Raw genomic sequence first — 20,111 nt, 5'->3', positions numbered from 1 at the left:
ATTAAATAAAAATTCTTTTAATGAAATAGAGACACCAAGTTTTTGACCATATTTATACCTCTGCTAATCCATAAATAAACCATGGACCTATAACAAAAATAAAACAAAAAAGCAACAATATCCTTACCTTTCCGCTGGTCAGTCAGGTCCCCTGCTGCAATCCATCAGAAGGGGTTAAGTGGTTTACAACGGGACCAGTGCTAATGCGACCATCCCGCTGTAAACCACTGCCAGAATGAATTAGTTCATCTCTGTGACGCCTCCCCGGCTGATCGGAGATAAACTAATGAACGTGGGAAAGCTTCTGAAATTTTTCCCACGTTCATCAGCCAGGGACGTCAGTGAGGCTCGCGGAGTCCCCTGGCTGACCTGAGGTGAACTGATGAGCATGGGAAAAAGTTCAGAAACTTTCCCACACTTATTAGCTCATCTCTGGTCAGACGGGGAGGCTGCACAGAGATAAACTAATTCATTCTGGCAGTGTTTTACAGCGGGCTGTAAAACACTGTATTCTTCTTCTCAGCATATCTACATCTCCAAGTTCAGGTGCCCCCGGGCACTTCCCAGGCGACCACAGTCCCTCTTCCAGGTGACCACCAATAATGGAGACACAGTCGAGGATAACTTGAACATTCTCTTTACCTAGTACTTCACACGTTACATCCACAGTTGGCACATCATGGAATTCACTCGTTTCCTTATCTTTCCCTGCTTTGCTGTTGCTTCTGTGCAGCACATGCCCAGACCCGACTGTCTTAGACTGCTCCTCAGTTCCTTCCTGGCCTGACCTCACCATAATGACAATTCCTTCTGCCTGTTTTGCCCCAGACTCGAAATCATGAGTCACCAGGTTTTGTTACCTCAGGTAAAGTATCCGGCCTGTCTGTTCTGTTCTTGTTGAAGCTCCAACTTCCTTCATCTCCTCAGTCCAACCAACTCCTGCCCTAAAGGCATCCGCCCAGGTGATGAGTCGCCACATCTTTTCTTCCCTGTTTTGGCCCACTGCTATGATGCACAATGGCAGTGGATAACATGGGCTGCAGTGTTTTAACATTATGTGGCTGCCAAACTGTACGGACCTTTAGCACATGTGGACACTTCGGGCACCCTTGCCCCATCTAACCTAACTTCCTAGAAACTCCTGTCTTACCACTCTGCAGCCCCCCTACACTTAACACCCTAAAACCATCCTATAAACTATACCTACAGTGCACACTAGTATGCCCCCATCTACTGGCCCTCAAAGGAACTACACCTACCCTTATCTATAAGAACTATAGTACTAAGGTGACCTCCTCTAATGTCCCAAAAGGATGCACTTTACTTTCCCTAAACTGTACATGAGAATTAGTACACATCATCACATTATATTATACTGTATACAGTATTACACTAAAGGAACACAACATAATACAATATAGTTCTACAAAGAATGGTAAAACATGTCTGAATGTGGCAGTACGATACATGTGAGCAATAGTACATATTACTATGCAGCAGTACCACCAATATTAATCATAGACATTACCAACATTAGCATATGAAAACATCAACACATGGAAAACAATTAGAAAAAGGGAAGCAAGGCGGTAATTCTATCTCTGGAGTATTAGACCGGGATCACACATGCGAGAAACTCAGACGAGTCTCGCATGTTAACACCTGGCACTGCCACCGGCACTTGGACAGGAGCGTGCAGCTGTATGTATTTCTATGCAGCCGCTCGCTCCGCTTCCAAGTGCCGGTGGCAGTGCCGGCCATTAACATGCGAGATGTCCAAGTTTCTCACATGTGTGATCCCGGCCTAAGTCCATTAGTTTAGAGCTTTCTCTTCTGACCTCTGTTGCTGAGCTATAAGTGTTGCTGTTCTCTTACTACTCTAAATTACTCTAAAATGTCTGCTGCAGTCCCTGCCTCAGCTTTTATACTGCCTATGATAGTCTGTCCTGATTGCTTGAGCTATACCATATGAAGAGATAACTGTGCAGTTGCACCTGAAGTCTTTTGAGCCTTCTATGTCTAAAGTAATTTTGTAATCAAACTAAAGGAACAAAAAAGCGCAATAGGGTCTTATCCGGGTTATTGTTAGAAGAATAAATTAGAATCTACTCACCCTTTTCAGGAGAGGTTCAGGCATATAAGATCCGTAGTCAGCTTGCTGCACGTCCAAAGGTCAACTCTATGACCGTAAAACTTAAGCTAGACAAATTCACTTATCCAGGTTATGAGAAAGATTAACCACATGTCATCCCCTGATGAAGAAGTGGTATACACTTTGAAACGCGTTGGGAAATAAACGGTTAATCTTTCTCATAACCTGGATAAGTGAATTTGTCTAGCAGCGCACTGAAGTCCATGAATTTACTCCAAAGAATCTAAAGTAATTTTGTGCAATGTATAAAATGCTGGCGGCAATTATTTGGTGGTTTGTGTGAATCAGATTGAAAATTGTTTGCATTGGCTGGGACCTGTGAATTTCTTAAAATTCAACACAAATTTGATTTCCATCAATCAAATAATAGTTCCCATCTGTTTCTCAGGTCCCAGTATCCCGCTGCTCAGATCCCTGCTCACCTGGAACCTGGAAAAAGGCGAAACCGACAATTCACATCTGCTGCTATGACTGTGTCCCGTGTCCAGAAGGCGAGATCTCCAATATAACCGGTATGTACAGTCTGAGGGGTGTAACTGACATCTGGCACCTTCTATTTAGAGAAGAGTGAATATGTTCAGAAAACGATCGCCAAACATAAATTCGGCCCGAATATGGCACATTCAGATTTGTGATCAAACACAAGCAAATTTTCATAAAATCGGGTAAAATCAGAAACATTCGTTTAAAGTGTAGGAAAATATTTGCATTGCAACTAAAGTATTTTGAGCACTTTGGCTAAAATAATGGTGGTGTATGATGAGCATGGGGCATGTGACACAGCGCGCCATATCACATCTTGTCATTTAGTGATGGTGAAATTAATCTTTCCGCAGCTGTTGCAGAGTAAAAAAGCATTTTTTTTCTGTTACAAATGTGATACAGCACACCATCCATCCACCTTCTCATTTTGTGGTGGTGAAATTCAGCTGTGTGCAGAGCTCATGCAGAGTAAAAATAATATTCTGTGACAAATGTGATACAGCAGGCTAGATCTGAATTTGAAATTGTTTGGAGCATATCCTCTACAGTTGTGGCCAAAAGTATTGACACCCCTGCAATTCTGTCAGATAATACTCAGTCTCTTCCTGAAAGTGATTGCAAACACAAATTCTTTGGTATAATTGTCTTCATTTAATTTGTCTTAAATGAAAAAACACAAAAAGAATTGTCCTAAAGCCAAATTGGATATAATTCCACACCAAACATAAAAAAGAGGGTGGACAAAAGTATTGGCACTGTTGGAAAAATCATGTGATGCTTCTCTAATTTGTGTAATTAACAGCACCTGTAACTTACCTGTGGCACCTAACAGGTGTTGGCAATAACTAAATCACACTTGCAGTCAGTTGACATGGATTAAAGTTGACTCAACCTCTGTCCTGTGTCCTTGTGTGCACCACATTGAGCATGGAGAAAAGAAATAAGACCAAAGAACTGTCTGAGGACTTGAGAAACCAAATTGTGAGGAAGCATGAGCAATCTCAAGGCTACAAGTCCATCTCCAAAGACCTGAATGTTCCTGTGTCTACCGTGCGCAGTGTCATCAAGAAGTGTAAAGCCCATGGCACTGTGGCTAACCTCCCTAGATGTGGCCGGAAAAGAAAAATTGACAAGAGATTTCAGCGCAAGATTGTGCGGATGTTGGATAAAGAACTTCGACTAACATCCAAACAAGTTCAAGCTGCCCTGCAGTCCGAGGGTACAACAGTGTCAACCCGTACTATCCGTCGGCGTCTGAATGAAAAGGTACTGTATGGTAGGAGACCCAGGAAGACCCCACTTCTTACCCCGAGACATAAAAAAGCCAGGCTGGAGTTTGCCAAAACTTACCTGAAAAAGCCTTAAACGTTTTGGAAGAATGTTCTCTGGTCAGATGAGACAAAAGTAGAGCTTTTTGAGCAAAGGCATCAACATAGAGTTTACAGGAGAAAAAAAGAGGCATTCAAAGAAAAGAACACGGTCCCTACAGTCAAACATGGCTGTCGGGATCCCTCAGATACTTCTTTCATCCAAAGGACCGATGTTCTTGGGTGTAGGACATCATATGTCTCTAATTGATTGCCCCGTCGAGAAGAATTACACAGACACAAGCTGTATGATACAACTCGGGATGCCTGCTGAGTGCCTCTGCCCCCTCAGTCAAGCTTTCCCCTTTTATGATAAGGAATTTAGATATTTACAGACATGCGCAATAAAGAAAAGAAAAATAGTTACACAACTTGTTCTTCTACAACAGCTTTGCCATGTAAGCAGGAAATATTTGACCTTGGTTCACAAGGGAAAATGGCTGAGTCATATCCCTGAAGAAAAAATAATGTCCAGCAGATTTTATTTAACTCATTCAGTTCTTATCATTCCCCCCTTTGACATCTTCATTTTCCACAATCTGGAACACTGGATCCTGCAACAACAGCGTATAGTGGCTCGTTCACCAGGTACTATCCCAGGCCGACGGGTTGCCCAAGGGAGACAGGTCTTCTACCTTCTCCATCCCCCAGATACTGAAGCCATGTCCATCATTGCAAGAGTACGCTCCTTCATGCCAGAAATGAGATGTCAACCTAGGACTCAAAGGAGTAATAGTTAAATTCTTGTAGTTTACAGTCAAACTTCCTTATCTATTTCTACATCTTTTCCTGCATACAGAGATACACCACAAAACAAGTTTCAATAGCACATATATTATAAGGAGACAAACGGCAATACGTAATAAACTTAGTATAATCCCAGCTATCCAGCCTCCAATACCCTTAAACCAATTAGCTGGATTAAGAAAGGAGAAAGTGTCTGACCACCAACTATCTTTAGTACAATCATTGTCTTTATCATACTGATCTCTAAGTCTTTGAACATCCTCTATTTTTAATTTTAACTTTATAGTACTGTTGGGATCTATATAATGACAGCAAGCGGGTCCGATGACCTGACACATACCACCTTGCGCTGCCGTTAAATAATCTAGTACTATAGTATGTTGATTAGTGACTATAATAAGCTGATTTTGGACAGCAACAGTGGTGTTCAGTATATCCAGTATATCCCAGATTTGATCATCCAAATAATCTGTAGCCCTGACTAATTTATCCCACATTTGAGTAATCATAGGATAAATAAAAATAAAGCTGACAATTTTATTGGCCATAATCATCTGCACTATATGTGGTCTCCCAGAGGGACGAGGTGTATTGTCAGCGGCTCTTTTGTATAACGTGTGTTTAGGTATGCTCTGAGTATTCAACTGGTCGTTCGGAATAACAAAAGTAGCTGGAGTCAAACGACCCAGAGTACAAGCACCTCTTACCCCTACTGGCAGCCATTTATATGCATTGTCTCCACATACCCAGTACATGTCACTAGGTAGGTCCCATAGGGCTGAATGTTGTAATACCAGTCTATGCACTAAATCTATGAACGCAGATGCATTCTGGAGCATGCACCAAGGTGGAGATTGTCCTAAGGGACTACAATAACCTGCATCAGGATTTCCACAAGGAGAGGTTCCCTTCTCATATCCAGAGGACTCGTTACAAGGCATATTACCGGGAAGTTCAATACAAGTTTCGTTAGTGCCCTGGGGAAATAAATTGGAATATTCCCATGACATATTATGTAACCTTCTCTCTAGCAGCATTGGTTTGAAGGCATCAGTAGAGTGAGAAGTTACATTAAAACTAACTTGTAGACCATATGTTGGAACTTGCCCCAGGTAGGTTAACCGAGTTCTATTCCTGGGTACCCAAACCCCTCCTTTATATGCCAAATATTGAAGGTGTGTACTACTTCCTGAAAGGTTACCCTGCCACCAAGGGTATCCTACCCATCCCACAATGGGTATACCAACAGTCATATTCCATAACTTCACATTATTTGTGGCATTATTAGCAAGTGTATCAGAACAACTGGTCCAGGCAAATAACTCTTCAGGTGGAACAGGAATAACCAGAAACGGAATACTAGTGGCTGATACTGGTGAATGTGTGCAGATCCAGCAATCTGCTGGAGACTGAGTGTCATTTGACCAGTCTTTCAGTAATTTTTCATGATGTTGTATAAACTTATTATTCAAGGACATTGGAGAATTTAAACTGTCCCACGCAGCTACTATCATTAATATAGACAATGCAGAAAAACCAAACCAAAGCATTATGCACTCTTATGTATTGCTAACTCCTGTGGCTAGTTTGCAATGTGATGCGTGGATCCAGGTTGGTCGTCCTTCCAACTTAACAGAAGTAGGCGTTGTCAGGAGTACTTGGTAAGGTCCTTGGTATCGGGGTTCAAGCATTTTTCTGGAGTGTTTCTTGACATATACGTAATCACCGGGTTGCAGGCAGTGAGTTCCTTCCACACTGTCTGGATCTGGAATGGAAGAGAAAACTAGAGAATGCATTTGAGTTAAATGCTTTTGCAACTGGATCACATAATTCGTCAAATTATCCACATTAAGTGTTAAGACCTGTGGGTAGTACAACCCTGTGTTCGGTGGTCTTCCAAACAATATCTCGAAGGGTGACAGTTTAGTTTTCCCCGCAGGTGTGTATCTTACTGAGAATAATGCTAATGGGAGACACTCTGGCCATGGTCTATGGGTCTGTTCCATGGTTTTCTGTATTTTTAATTTCAGTGTTCCGTTCATTCTTTCTACCTTCCCTGAACTCTGTGGGTGGTAGGGTGTATGGAACGCCTGTTCTACACCTATCATTTGCATTACATTTTGCATTACCTCAGCAGTAAAGTGTGTACCTCTGTCTGATTCAATTGTTTCAGGTACACCGAATCGTGGTACTAGTTCCATCACTAGTCTCTTTGCAGTGGCTCGAGCTGTAGCCGTTTTCACCGGGTAGGCTTCTGGCCATCCGGAGAACATGTCAACACACACCAGAACATACTCATATGGTCCACTTCTGGGGAGTTGAATGTAGTCGATCTGTAGTCTCTGGAAGGGATATAACGGCCTAGGACTGTGTTTCCGTGGAGTCTTCACCACTTGTCCAGGATTGTGTGCTAGGCATATGGGACAGGTGGTACAGTGTAGCTGCGCCACCTTCCCAAACCCGGGAGCAATCCAATCGTTCGTGACTAGGCGTGTCATTCCATTGGCGGACATGTGAGTTGGAAGATGAACTGCTTCTGCCATCCTTGGGTACAAAACCCTAGGCAGGCAGTACTTCTGATCTTTCTTCCATATTCCGTTCGTTTTTTCGGCACCCATCTTCTCCCAAGTTTCCTTGTCCGTCTGGGTGGAATCTTCTTGGAACTTTTGTAAGTCTGTAAACAATCCTGATGCATCTTGGTGCACTATGTTTACCTTTTCTGGAGTCCCCAAGGCAGCTTGTTTCGCCGCCTGGTCTGCTTTTTCATTGCCTTTTGCTTCCATGTTGTCCTTTCTGGTGTGTGCTGGCACCCTCATAACGGCCACCCCCTGTGTCTGGGCCACATTCTCGAGGATTTCTCTGATCAGTGTGGCATGTTTTATGGGTGTTCCTGCTGCTGTCATGAAACCCCTTGTGCGCCACAAAACCCCAAAATCATGTACTATCCCAAAGGCATATCTTGAGTCAGTGTAGATATTTGCTGTTTTTCCTTTGGAAAATTTTAATGCCTCATTCAGAGCTGTTAGTTCAGCTTCTTGTGCAGACATTTGGGGTGGAAGTGCCTTTGCTACAATAATCTCATGTGGTGACACCACAGCATATCCTGTGTGGAATTTTCCACTCTCATCGGCATATCTGCTGCCATCCACAAAAAGCACAAAGTCTGGATTTGACAATGGTGTGTCTGTGACATTGGGCAAGCCAACAACTTCTTGCTGCATCAGTTCTATGCAATCATGTTCAACCTCGTGTGGGGGCTCAAAAGAAAGTGATAATGTGTTCTCATCTATATCCCCCCCTTCAGAATCTGCAATTGGCAACAGTGTAGCCAGATTCAGATTCTGAGTTTTGGTAAAAGTAACATTAGGAGGCATAAGCAAGGCACATTGCAATCTGAGTTGTCTTGCCATAGAAATATGTTTAGAAGAAACCTGATTCAGGATACCGTATATGTCATGTGTGGTACAGACAGTTAGTGGGTTATCCAGTACAATATCAGAAACTTTGTCAAGCAGCAATGCGATTGCAGAGACTGCTCTAACACAGGATGGTGTTCCCTGTGCCACAGAGTCTAATTTGGCAGAATAGTATGCAAGGGGTCTATTCTTCTTGTCATGTTTCTGTGTCAAAATGCCAGTAGCATGCCCTCTAATTTCAGCGGCCATCAGTTGGAAGGGTATATCATAGTTGGGTATACCTAATGCTGGGGCTGACACTATGGCCTTCTTCAGATACTGAAATGAGGTCCGTGCAATGTCAGTCAGTTGGAAAGGTGTTGTGTTGATGCAATCATACAGTGGCTGCATGTGTTCACTAGCATGTATGACCCATTGGCGGCAAGACGAAACTAAACCCAAAAATGCTCTCAACTGCTTATGGGTTGTCGGTTCTTTTATCTGGGTGACAATTGTGATTCTGTCATTAGTTAGGTGTCGGGTACCATGAGATAGACAATGCCCTAAAAATATGACTTTTGGTTGACAGAACTGTAATTTCTCTCTGTTGACCTTACATCCGTTATCTGATAGAAACATCAGTAGTGATAGTGTATGGATTTTACAATTAGTCTCATCAGGTGCACAAAGCAACAGGTCATCCACATATTGTAAGAGCACAATATCAGGTGGATGTGGCCAGCCGGCCAACACAGACTGCAATGCCTGCGTGTACAGTGTGGGTGAATGCTGCATGCCCTGTGGCAGTCTGGTCCAGGCATATTGTTTGCCCTTAAATGTAAAAGCGAACAGATGCCAACAGCTTTTGTGGAGGGGCACTGAGAAAAATGCGTTCGACAAATCAATCACTGAAAAACATTTCGATTGACTAGGGATTTTTGCCAATAGCGTGTGTGGGTTAGGCACCACTGGTGTCAGAGGGACAACGATTTTATTTATTTCTCTCAGATCATGTACCATGCGATATTTTGGGGCATCACTTGGTCCTCCTTTCTTTTTGACGGGAAACAATGGTGTATTATCTTGTGACACCAATGCTCCATTGCTTACAAGATCAGTGACTTGTGCCTCAATGGCAGCCTCTTGTTGGGCACTGATAGGATACTGCCGCAGCTGTGGCAACCTTGTATCCATAGGCACCTCTACCACAACTGGGGATACGGGAAGTAGGCCAATATCCGCATTCCCTTTTGCCCATAAGTTATTAGGTAATTTGTCTAGGGCTGGGTCCCATAGTTGTGATGTGGTGTCATCAGGACCTTGTGACTCGAGAGCTTGAATTATCATGCAAGCCTCAAGAGTGTCCTCGTCCCCATCTGGGATAGTAAGGTGTACTGTACCATCTTCAGCAAATTTGATATCTGCATGTAGTTTCTTTAGTACATCTACTCCCAATAAGCAAATTGGTGCTCTTTTGACAAATAAAAACTTATTCAGGAACATTTTAGGTCCTATCTTAACCGGCAAAGGTTTACTAAAAGGAATTAGGCTAGATTGTCCACTGAATCCTGAGACAAAGGTTGAGTATTCTGAAAGTAGATCTGGAGTTATTACCTTGTCATTGACCACCGAAGAGGTTGCTCCGGTGTCTACTAGAAAGGGCACCTTTTTTCCATTGACTTGAATTTTAACTACTGGTTCCTTAGAGTCAAGTTGCATTCTAATTGAACCTAGTCAGTCAGTTGCTTCCTCCCTTCTAGACTGAGATTCCCTATCTGCTTTTCTCTTGCGGCAATCTCTCTGGAAATGACCGGGCTTTTTACAGTAATGGCAAGTAAAAGTCCTTCTCCTTGCTCCCCTTGTTGAGCCTTCTGAATCTTGTGTGAAAAATACTTTCCCTTTTTCTTTTTTGTTTTCCCGTAAGTCCATTTCAATTCCCATGGCTCTCTGCCTCAGACCATGGGCATCATCTGCTGACCTCCAATCAGGAGTACAATTTTTCAACTTCAATTTTACCTCTGATGTTAACCCATCTACAAAGGATTTAGCAAGCAGTCTCTGTACCCCCGGACTTGTTAGATCCAGTCCTTCATCGCTAAATCCCATTTCTAGTGTCTGATAAAAATCAGCTACTGTTTGTCCTGGTTGTTGTGAAACAGCCGTCTGCGAACCTCGCTGTCTCTGTTTACCTCCCATAAAAGTATCAAGAACCTCTAAAAATATCTCTACTGATGCTTGTGTACGGGGGTTGTTCTCCGCATTTTCTGCTGGTTTTCTAGGTATCAGAGCCTGCCAGAGCTCGTGTTGAAGTGGCAAAGGTAGCTTCAATCTAAGCATATCCTCTCCATCATTACAAGTACCCCTGTGTACCACCAACACCTGTCTTAAATACGCAGCAAATCGGGCTGGATTGATAATCGGGTCAGGGGCGTTGGACAACAAAGCCATGCATTCAGTTGCAGTCCAAGGCTGATAATGGGAAGTGTGTATATACCTTGTTACAGGTTCCCCATTTGGTCCAGGCTCTCTAAAAGGTCTAGTGGAGGTCCTAACCGGGGCTAATATATTGGGTGCATGATGTCGAGGTGCACCACAAAAAAAGCAAACATCCCTCCAATTAGCGTTTTGTTGACCACAATTACTGCAGACCCATCCAGGTTCATTACTGCCACTAGGTGGCATGGTAGCTATCTGCATCTCTGGGTACAGCTTAGTCGGCGGTGGAGGAGCCACAGGTACTGGTGGTGGCACTGGCAAAGGGACTGGATAGGGTGGGGGCTCATGCATTTTCTCTCCTAGGTCCCCTATTATGGACTTCTTTGGATATACCCATTTCCCTGTCTTCTCATTGTATTCCCACTTTTCCTTCTGAGCAACTTGTGAGCACTTTAAACATGCTTCAACTTGTTCCCCCCATCCCGCATCTGTGATTTTTCCTGATTTTGTGTCTTTTATCTCTTTCCATTTGTCTTCGTTCAAAGCCTCTCTCCCTTCTACCTTGAATTTTTTTAATACCTTTTCTAGGTTCCTTGCTGCACTTCTTCCATATCTATCCTCAATTATATCACATAATCGGTCTCCTTCTTCGGGTGTCTTTCCCTGACTGTTCCCCATCTTTCTATCCAGTTTCTCTTGTTCCTTCCTGTTAGTCCTCTGCCTTAGGTGGTGTATTGGGTAAGCTCAAGACTAGGCTCTACTATACCTCGTTACCTTCTTCCTAAGGTGCTAACAGGCTAAATGGGGTGTCTGTTCCTCCTTGTACTACGTGTTTCATGTACTTATATGCTATGTAACATCCGAACAGAAACACTCCCACAACACACAGGATTGTAAACAAAGTATCCATCTGTCGGGGGTTCTTCAGTCATATCCTGTCACAGGCTCATTTCGTGGTCCTGTGCTCATTCGGTCACACTCTTATCTGTCACAAGGTTTATTCGTAAAGGGTGTTGATTTAAGCTTAGGCGGTGACCTCCCCGAAAGGACGCTGTCACATAACCCAGTTAGGCAATATCACCACTCTTTGAACGAATACCTACTGTGCAGCTTATTTTTCTACTTTCCACAATCTTTCGAATCAAGGCAGCCACTCAACAACCTCCTTGGTTCCTAACGCGGAATCGTCTATTGTGAAAAACTTGTCCGTCCGGGCTGCGCAGTATGAACTGTTCACCCAGCCTTAGATTCCGTAATGTTAGACCTCTCAACGTATCATTCAATGGGATATGTGTATTTAATGCTAGTAATATCCACCATTCATCTCCCTTACGTACGTGGTGAAATTTTTGTATATTCAACCCTGGGACTGTTCCCGCAAACGTCCATGCACCATACCCATTTTGATTTGCATCAGCTCTTCTCCTAAAAATAGCAGTATACAGGCTGAATCTACAATAACCTCTCATTCGAGCAGAAGTTACATATGTATGTCACACCCTATTTCCTCAGAGTTCTTATATGGACCTGATTTTATGGCCCCCTCCTCTACTAGATTCCCCTTGATACGGACCTTAGTTAAAATGATATATTATGAAGAGCAGAGAAGAGAAGAATGATCTCTTACCTGGCCAGGTGTTTAGGTCTGCTGTTCACAATTTCATCAGTAACCGGAGTGGTCCGTAGGTCGGGTGGTCTCGGAGAGGTGCCTATTTCAGGTCCCTGTTTGGGCGCCAGGAAACTGTCAGGATCCCTCAGATACTTCTTTCATCCAAAGGACCGATGTTCTTGGGTGTAGGACATCATATGTCTCTAATTGATTGCCCCGTCGAGAAGAATTACACAGACACAAGCTGTATGATACAACTCGGGATGCCTGCTGAGCGCCTCTGCCCCCTCAGTCAAGCTTTCCCCTTTTATGATAAGGAATTTAGATATTTACAGTCATGCGCAATAAAGAAAAGAAAAATAGTTACACAACTTGTTCTTCTACAACAGCTTTGCCATGTAAGCAGGAAATATTTGACCTTGGTTCACAAGGGAAAATGGCTGAGTCATATCCCTGAAGAAAAAATAATGTCCAGCAGATTTTATTTAACTCATTCAGTTCTTATCATTGTGGAGGTTCCCTGATGTTTTGGGGTTGCTTTGCTGCCTCTGGCACTGGACTGCTTGACCGTGTGCATGGCATTATGAAGTCTAAAGACTACCAACAAATTTTGCAGCATAATGTAGGGCCCAGTGTGAGAAAGCTGGGTCTCCCTCAGAGGTCATGGGTCTTCCAGCAGGACAATGACCCAAAACACACTTCAAAAAGCACTAGAAAATGGTTTGAGAGAAAGCACTGGAGACTTCTAAGGTGGCCAGCACTGAGTCCAGACCTGAATCCCATAGAACACCTGTGGAGAGATCTAAAAATGGCAGTTTGGAGAAGGCACCCTTCAAATATCAGGGACCTGGAGCAGTTTGCCAAAGAAGAATGGTCTAAAATTCCAGAAGAGCATTGTAAGAAACTCATTGATGGTTACCGGAAGCGGTTGGTCGCAGTTATTTCGGCTAAAGGTTGTGCAACCAAGTATTAGGCTGAGGGTGCCAATACTTTTGTCTGGCCCATTTTTGGAGTTTTGTGTGAAATGATCAATGTTTTGCTTTTTGCTTCATTCTCTTTTGTGTTTTTTTCATTTAAGACAAATTAAATGAAGATAATAATACCAAAGAATTTGTGTTTGCAATCATTTTCAGGAAGAAACTGAGTATTATCTGACAGAATTGCAGGGGTGTCAATACTTTTGGCCACAACTGTATGTTATACAGACCTCATAGTTATGGGTGTGTCAGGTTTGACAGACAGTCATTCTGGAATTCGGTTGTAGAAGGTCTTTGCGATTAGCTCAAGCACCTTCTTGATTTTTGCTTCTCTTTTATGGAGTGATATCCTTCTCCTTCTAGGACTCAACAGTTATGTCACGATCAGGAGGTATATGACTTTTGGCCGCACACGGCTATTACATGTGCAGGGGGACATATCTTAGTTATCCCTCCACTGCCACACTATGATGAAAAACAGCAAGCTAGTCTTGACCTAACAATTTACTGCAGGGGGGCTAATTTTAGTTATTCCACCACTGCCAACGATGTGTTACAAACTGCTGGTATTTATCTATATCCCATTTTCCAGTTGCTCTTTGGAAGTCGCAGCTCTCCTGCACCCCCTTTACCCTCAGGTCAGTCAGGGAACTGCACCTAGGATAATTAGTCACCGGACGGGCCACTTGTGCGCTGGCTATTAGGCACGCTGCAGTGAGGGAATTATAAAAGCTCTGGTTGCAGCCAGACACTCAGCTTATAAAACCCCTTCCGTCACTGCCAGCTAGCCCACCTAGCCCAGAGCACACTTTGCTGCCACCAGCTTCTGATTTCTCTATTAATAATTAAAATTAATAAAGGGGTACGAAGCCAACCCAAATTTGTAGCGTAATTAATTCAGGCACGTAAAAGTTCGGAATAGAACATGGAGACGAAACTAATAATTTTATATTTTACTCCCAAAAGATAGGCAGTGTTTACAGAAGATATAAAAAGATTTTACAATATGAGACAATTAAATTATGTTCAAAGCGAATACAAATAAAAGGCGATTAAGAGAAGAAATAAAACTCACGTATTGCTTAGTTCATTTCAGGCATACCATGCTGGTGGGAGGAGCCAGACGTCACCATGCATTGAGGGGTCTGGTTGCAGCAGTTTCCCAGGCACGAAGTGACTGCAGACTGAAGGAAAGTGCCTTATACCTTTGGGATTGTGACATCACTAAAGGGGCTGGTTTGTAAAAGTCATTTTTGTGGGAAAAATATGATTTTTTATTTTCACGGTTCTACATTATAAACTTCTGTGAAGCACTTGGAGGTTCAGAGTGCCCACCACACATCTAGATAAGTTCCTTAAGGGGTCTAGTTTCAAAATGGTGTCACTTGTGGGGGGTTTCTACTGTTTAGGCACATCGGGGTCTCTCCAAATGCGACATGGTATCCAATCTTAATTCCAGCCAATTTTGCACTGAAAAAGTAAAACGGCACTCCTTCCCTTCCAAGCCCTGCCATGCACCCAAACAGTGGACTACCTGCATATATGGGGTATCAGCGTACTTAGGACAAATTGAACAACAACTTTTGCAGTCCAATGTCTCCCGTTAAAATAAAAAAATGGATCGGAATGAATGTTTTTGTGAAAAAAAGTTAAATATTCATTTTTTTAAACATTCCAAAAATTTCTGTGAAGCACCTGAAGGGTTAATAAATGTCTTGAATGTGGTTTTGAGCACCTTGAGGGGTGCAACTTTTAGAATAGTGTCACTTTTGGGCATTTTCTATCATATAGACCCCTCAAAGTGACTTCAAATGTGATTTGGTCCTCCAAAAAAATGGTGTTGCAAAAATAAGAAATCCAGTTTAATTTTTAACCCTTATAACTTGCTAACAAAAAAAATGTTGTTCCAAAATTGTGCTGATGTAAAGTAAATGTGGGAAATGTTATTTCTTAAGTATTTTATGTGACATATCTCTGTGATTTAAGGGCATGAAAATTCAAAGTTGAAAAATTGCTAAATTTTCACCAAATTTCCATTTTTTTTCACAAATAAACGCAAGTCAAATCAAAGAAATTTTACCACTATCTTGAAGTACAATATGTCAGGAGAAAACAACCTCAAAATAACTGGGATCCATTGAAGCGTTCCAGAGTTATTACCTCATAAAGGGACAGTGGTCAGAATTGTAAAATATTGGCTCGGTCATTAACATGCAAACCACCCTAGGGGGTTAAGAGGTTAATTGTAGGTTAATTTTAACAATGAGAGAATATCAAAAATAAAATCCAGAAAATCACATTGTATAAATTATATAAATTTATTTGAATTTTGAATAAGTATTTGATCCCCTACCCACCAATAAGACTGTGGGGTATCCTTGATCATGAGGATGGTGAGAGATCAGCCTAAAACTACACGGGGGAACTTGTTAATGATCTCAAGGCAGCTGGGACCACTGTCATCAAGAAAACCATTGGTAACACATTACGCTGTAAAGGTTTAAAATACTGCAGTGCCCGCAAGGTCCCTCTGCTCAAGAAGGCACTTGTGCAGGCCCATCTGAAGTTTGCCTATGAACACCTGGATGATTCTGTGAGTGATTGGGAGAAGGTGCTTTGGTCAGGTGAGACAAAAATTGAGGTCTTTGGCATTAATTCAACTCACCGTGTTTGGAGGAAGAGAAATGCTTTATGATCCAAAAAGCACCGTCCCCACTGTCAAGCATGGAGGTGGAAACGTATTTTGGGGTTGTTTCTCTGCTAAGGGCACAGGACTATTTCACCACATCAATGGGAGAATGGATGGAGCTGTGCACTGTAAAATCTGGGTCTTCCAGCAAGACAATGATCCAAAACATACAGCCAAGGCTACAAAGGAGTGGCTCAAAAATAAGCACATTAAGGTCATGTAGTGACCTAGCCAGTCTCCAGACCTTAATCCCATAGAAAACTTATGGAAGGAGTTGAAGATGCGAGTTGCCAAGCGACAGCCTCAAAATCCTAATGATTTGAAGATAATCTGCAAAGATGAGTGGACCAAAATTCCTCCTGACATGTGCGCAAACCTCATAATCAACGCAACAAACATCTGACTGCTGTGCTTGCCAACAAGAGTTTTGCCACCAAGTATTAAGTCTTGTTTGTTAGAGGGATCAAATACTTATTTCTCACTGCAAAACGCAAATAAATGTATATAAATTATACAATGTGATTTTCTGGATTTAATTGTTGATATTCTATCTCTCAATGTTAAAATTAACCTTCCCTTAAAATTATAGACTGCTCATGTCTGTCAGTGGGCAAACTTACAAAATCAGCAAGGGATCAAATACTTATTTCCCCCACTGCAGATAGTTAATAGATAGCTAGATAATATATAGATTATAGATAGATAATATATAGATAGATAGATATATAATAGATATATAAATAGATAACAGATAGATAGATAGATAATAGATAATAGAAATAGATAATAGATATATCTAATATATAATTACCTCGTAATGTCTTCACATCCTGTTCCATCCACATGTGTCCAGATCCCAGAATTCCAAGCGGCGGAAGTTCTCTGATTGCCATAGTAGGACACCCAAGTGATGGGTGTCTCAATATGGAAACTGCTGGTGGTACCAGCTGACAATACTGACATTACAGCAGGGGATCACAGAGGATTCTTTTTGTGAGGTAAAATATTTCATTGACTGTTTTCAAACAATATTTTACTTCACAAAATGTATCCTCTGCGATCTCCTGCTGTAATGTCAGTATTGTCTTTTGCTTCCTCCCCTGCCCAGGAGCTGTGGTATGTTCTGTACACGGTCAGACACAGGGGTGAGAGAGACAGAGCACAGGGGGGAGACAGCTCAGAGAGATAGCATATGAGGGGAGAACACATCACAGGAAGGAGAGAGACAGCAGACAAGGGGGATAGCACATGGGGTAGACAGGTCAAAGAAGAGAGCACAGATGGGAGAAGTCAGAACATGGGGAAAGAGAGAGTGGATATGTGGGTGAGCACATGGGGGGGAGAGATTCTCAATGCTGCAAAGCCTGTCCCCATCGTGAAATTACCGCCCTCCCGATGAGATAGTATCACGCCTCCATCTAGTAGATAATATATTGATGATAGAAAGATAATAATTATTTTTACCACAATATATGTAATATGTTATCACATTTTCCTACAGACAGCGAGAGCTGCATGAAATGCCAAAGTGACAAATGGCCAAATGAGACGAGAGACCAATGTCTGCCTAAAGTGATGGAATTCATCTCTTACCAGAATGACACAATGGCTTCTGTACTCTCCTGTATCTCGGTCTTCGGATGTCTTGTGACCGGCTTCACGTTTGGGATATTTATTTCCTACCGGGACACTCCTATTGTGAGAGCCAATAACCGGAACCTGAGTTACCTCCTCCTGGTCTCCATCTTTCTCAGCTTTCTCTCTGTGTTTTTGTTCCTTGGTCGTCCCAATGATGTAACTTGTAGATTACGTGAAACCAGTTTTGGATTTTTCTTCTCCGTAGCCGTCTCTTCACTTCTTGCCAAGACTGTCATCGTTTGTGTTGCTTTTAAATCCACCAAGCCTGGAAGCTCCTGGAGAAAATGGTTGAGTGTAAAACTGCCGTATACCATAGTGTTGTTGTGTTCATCCCTTCAGGTTGTAATCTGTGTTTTCTGGTTGTCTATTTCTCCCCCATTCCAAGATCTGGACGCTGAGTCTTATCCTGGGATTCTCATCATTCAGTGTAATGAAGGCTCAGATATCTGGTTCTACTCCATGTTGGGTTATCTGGGGCTCCTCGCAGCTGTAAGCTTTGCTCTGGCTTTCATGGTGAGGACATTACCGGACAGTTTCAATGAAGCCAAGTACATCACCTTCAGCATGCTGGTGTTCATCAGTGTCTGGATTTCCATGATCCCGGCTTATCTGAGCACCAGGGGGAAGACCATGGTGGCTGTGGAGATATTTGCAGTGATGGCTTCCAGTGCTGGACTTTTAGGTTGTGTGTTTTTCCCTAAATGCTTTATTATTTTGTTTAGATCTGAAATAAATACAAAAGCAGAATTGCTCGGAAAAAGAAAGAAATGATTGTAAGATATTAGCCACTTCTGATAATAACGACTAATTCTGTATATTAGACCCATAGAAACCATTTTAAAGTAAAATGTAAGCTTCTTTATCAAACTGTGTATGAAAGAAACATATATAAAATTATTATCCCATTATCTGCAGTAACTGGTGCTTTTATCAAGACGTAACATATCTGTATTAGAGTTTGTGAAATGTAGACATTTGTCTGTGGTGTCGGTAAATTACCTGCTTCCTCCTTAAAGGAAATATGACACCAATAGGGATGGGCAAACCCAAACGGTAAAGTTTGAGGTCCATACCAAACACCTAGAGTCCTTGCATGGAGCCCGAACATGGACTTCTCACACAGTCTATCAACAAGCTTTGCAGGTGTGGGCACTTCTGGCTCAATCACAGCCATGACTAGTATTGATGTTCTGCTCGTTCTGTGCAGCTAGATATTTTAAGCGCTGTTCAAGCTATCGCCAGTAGGTCTCATAAGTTGCCCTCCTCCATTTTTATTCATGTGTTTGGAATCTTCTGTTCCCCAAATGTTTAACTGTTCAGAACCACCCTTCTTCATGCCCAGGTTTTGCAGCATGTAACCATTCCTGCTGAACTCCTGAGCAGCTGACATGTGCTCAGCTCACTGCAAACCATTGCTTATATCAAGCGGATTCCGGTAAGGTTTAATGCATTTATGAATATATGTTATGCAACTCTGTTAGCTGGCCATAATGCATTCCTCATGATGTTTGCAATGCATGTTCAGCTCCTTTAATGCTAGTTCACTGCATGATAGTTATGCATCCACCATTCACTGAGTGTAAAGCTAGCAGCCATTAGTTGTCAGATATTTCTTTCTCCTTTGCTGCTGTGTATGTTATATTGCTCAGCTCTTATATAATGCATGATAACAGCATCCTGCATTAGTGCTACTGTTGTGATGGTACTTTGTATTGCTGTGATTATCTGCCAGTATTTGTGTATTGTATATTACCTACCAGTACTGACATGCTACGTTATATCAGTCTCTTATAGTTTTTACCTGAATCATCCACATTGTGTTCAACAATCTCTGATACCATCTACAACTTTGTACAACAACTCCTGATCTCATCTACTACTGTGTTATACTATACCATCTGCTATCTCCTATTGTTGTCCATAATATCCCAATAAATATGGACTTAAGCACCCATACAGTCTTGTTTCTGGGAGCGGATGAAAGGTTAAGCTGTATGCTGGAATCCACACAGTCATATGTGGAAGAAGGCAGAACAGTACAAATGGAACCGCCAGTCATAAGCGGTAGTTACCCAGGCTATACGGCACCACTACCACCCAAACTGCTCCGCAAACGTGTACTACAGCAGCCGCCACACAACCGCAGAGACAAGAGCACAGGGCTCAGTAAAAACGGACCGCTGGTCGCACGCGGTGGTTACACAGGCCGTACGGAGCCGCTATCACCCAAACTGCTCTGCATACAGGAAGTACAGCAGCCGCTATACAGCTGCCGGGAATAAGAGCCCAGGGCTCAGTAAAGGACCGCCAGTCACACGCGGTGATTGCATAGACTGTATGGGACCGCTAACACCCACGCTGCTCCACATACGGGTATCACAGCAGCCGCCATACATCCGCAGAATGCTACTGCAGCCTGCGAAGAAGTGCTACATCTTTTCCGCCAAACGGAAGTCCACTATACATAGACTGTTTCCCTCCAATATACTCTGCATTACTCTGCTAAGCGCATAATGTCTCAGAAAAGCACATCCTCACTCAAAACGAGGTCACGAACAAACTCCAGCAGATCGTCATTAGCAGAGATAGCTGCTGTTGCTCACGCCGAGGCCGAAGCA

General features: G+C 42.6%; 1 protein-coding gene across 1 annotated transcript in view; it reads left to right on the top strand.

Moving 5' to 3' along the window:
- Positions 1–18,264, top strand: part of LOC141058890 (vomeronasal type-2 receptor 26-like) — an 80,904-nt gene extending 62,640 nt beyond the window's left edge. The window contains exons 4-5 of the mRNA XM_073555093.1: positions 2,523–2,664; positions 17,357–18,264. Of these exons, the coding sequence (XP_073411194.1) occupies positions 2,523–2,664; positions 17,357–18,264 (1,050 nt within the window). The remainder of the gene's footprint in view (positions 1–2,522; positions 2,665–17,356) is intronic.
- Positions 18,265–20,111: the final 1,847 nt, after the last annotated feature.

Source organism: Dendrobates tinctorius, unplaced genomic scaffold, assembly GCF_039654945.1.
Source record: "Dendrobates tinctorius isolate UK_male_01 unplaced genomic scaffold, ASM3965494v1 ptg000216l, whole genome shotgun sequence".
NCBI lineage: Eukaryota > Metazoa > Chordata > Amphibia > Anura > Dendrobatidae > Dendrobates > Dendrobates tinctorius.
This window is presented reverse-complemented; position numbering and strand designations above follow the sequence as displayed.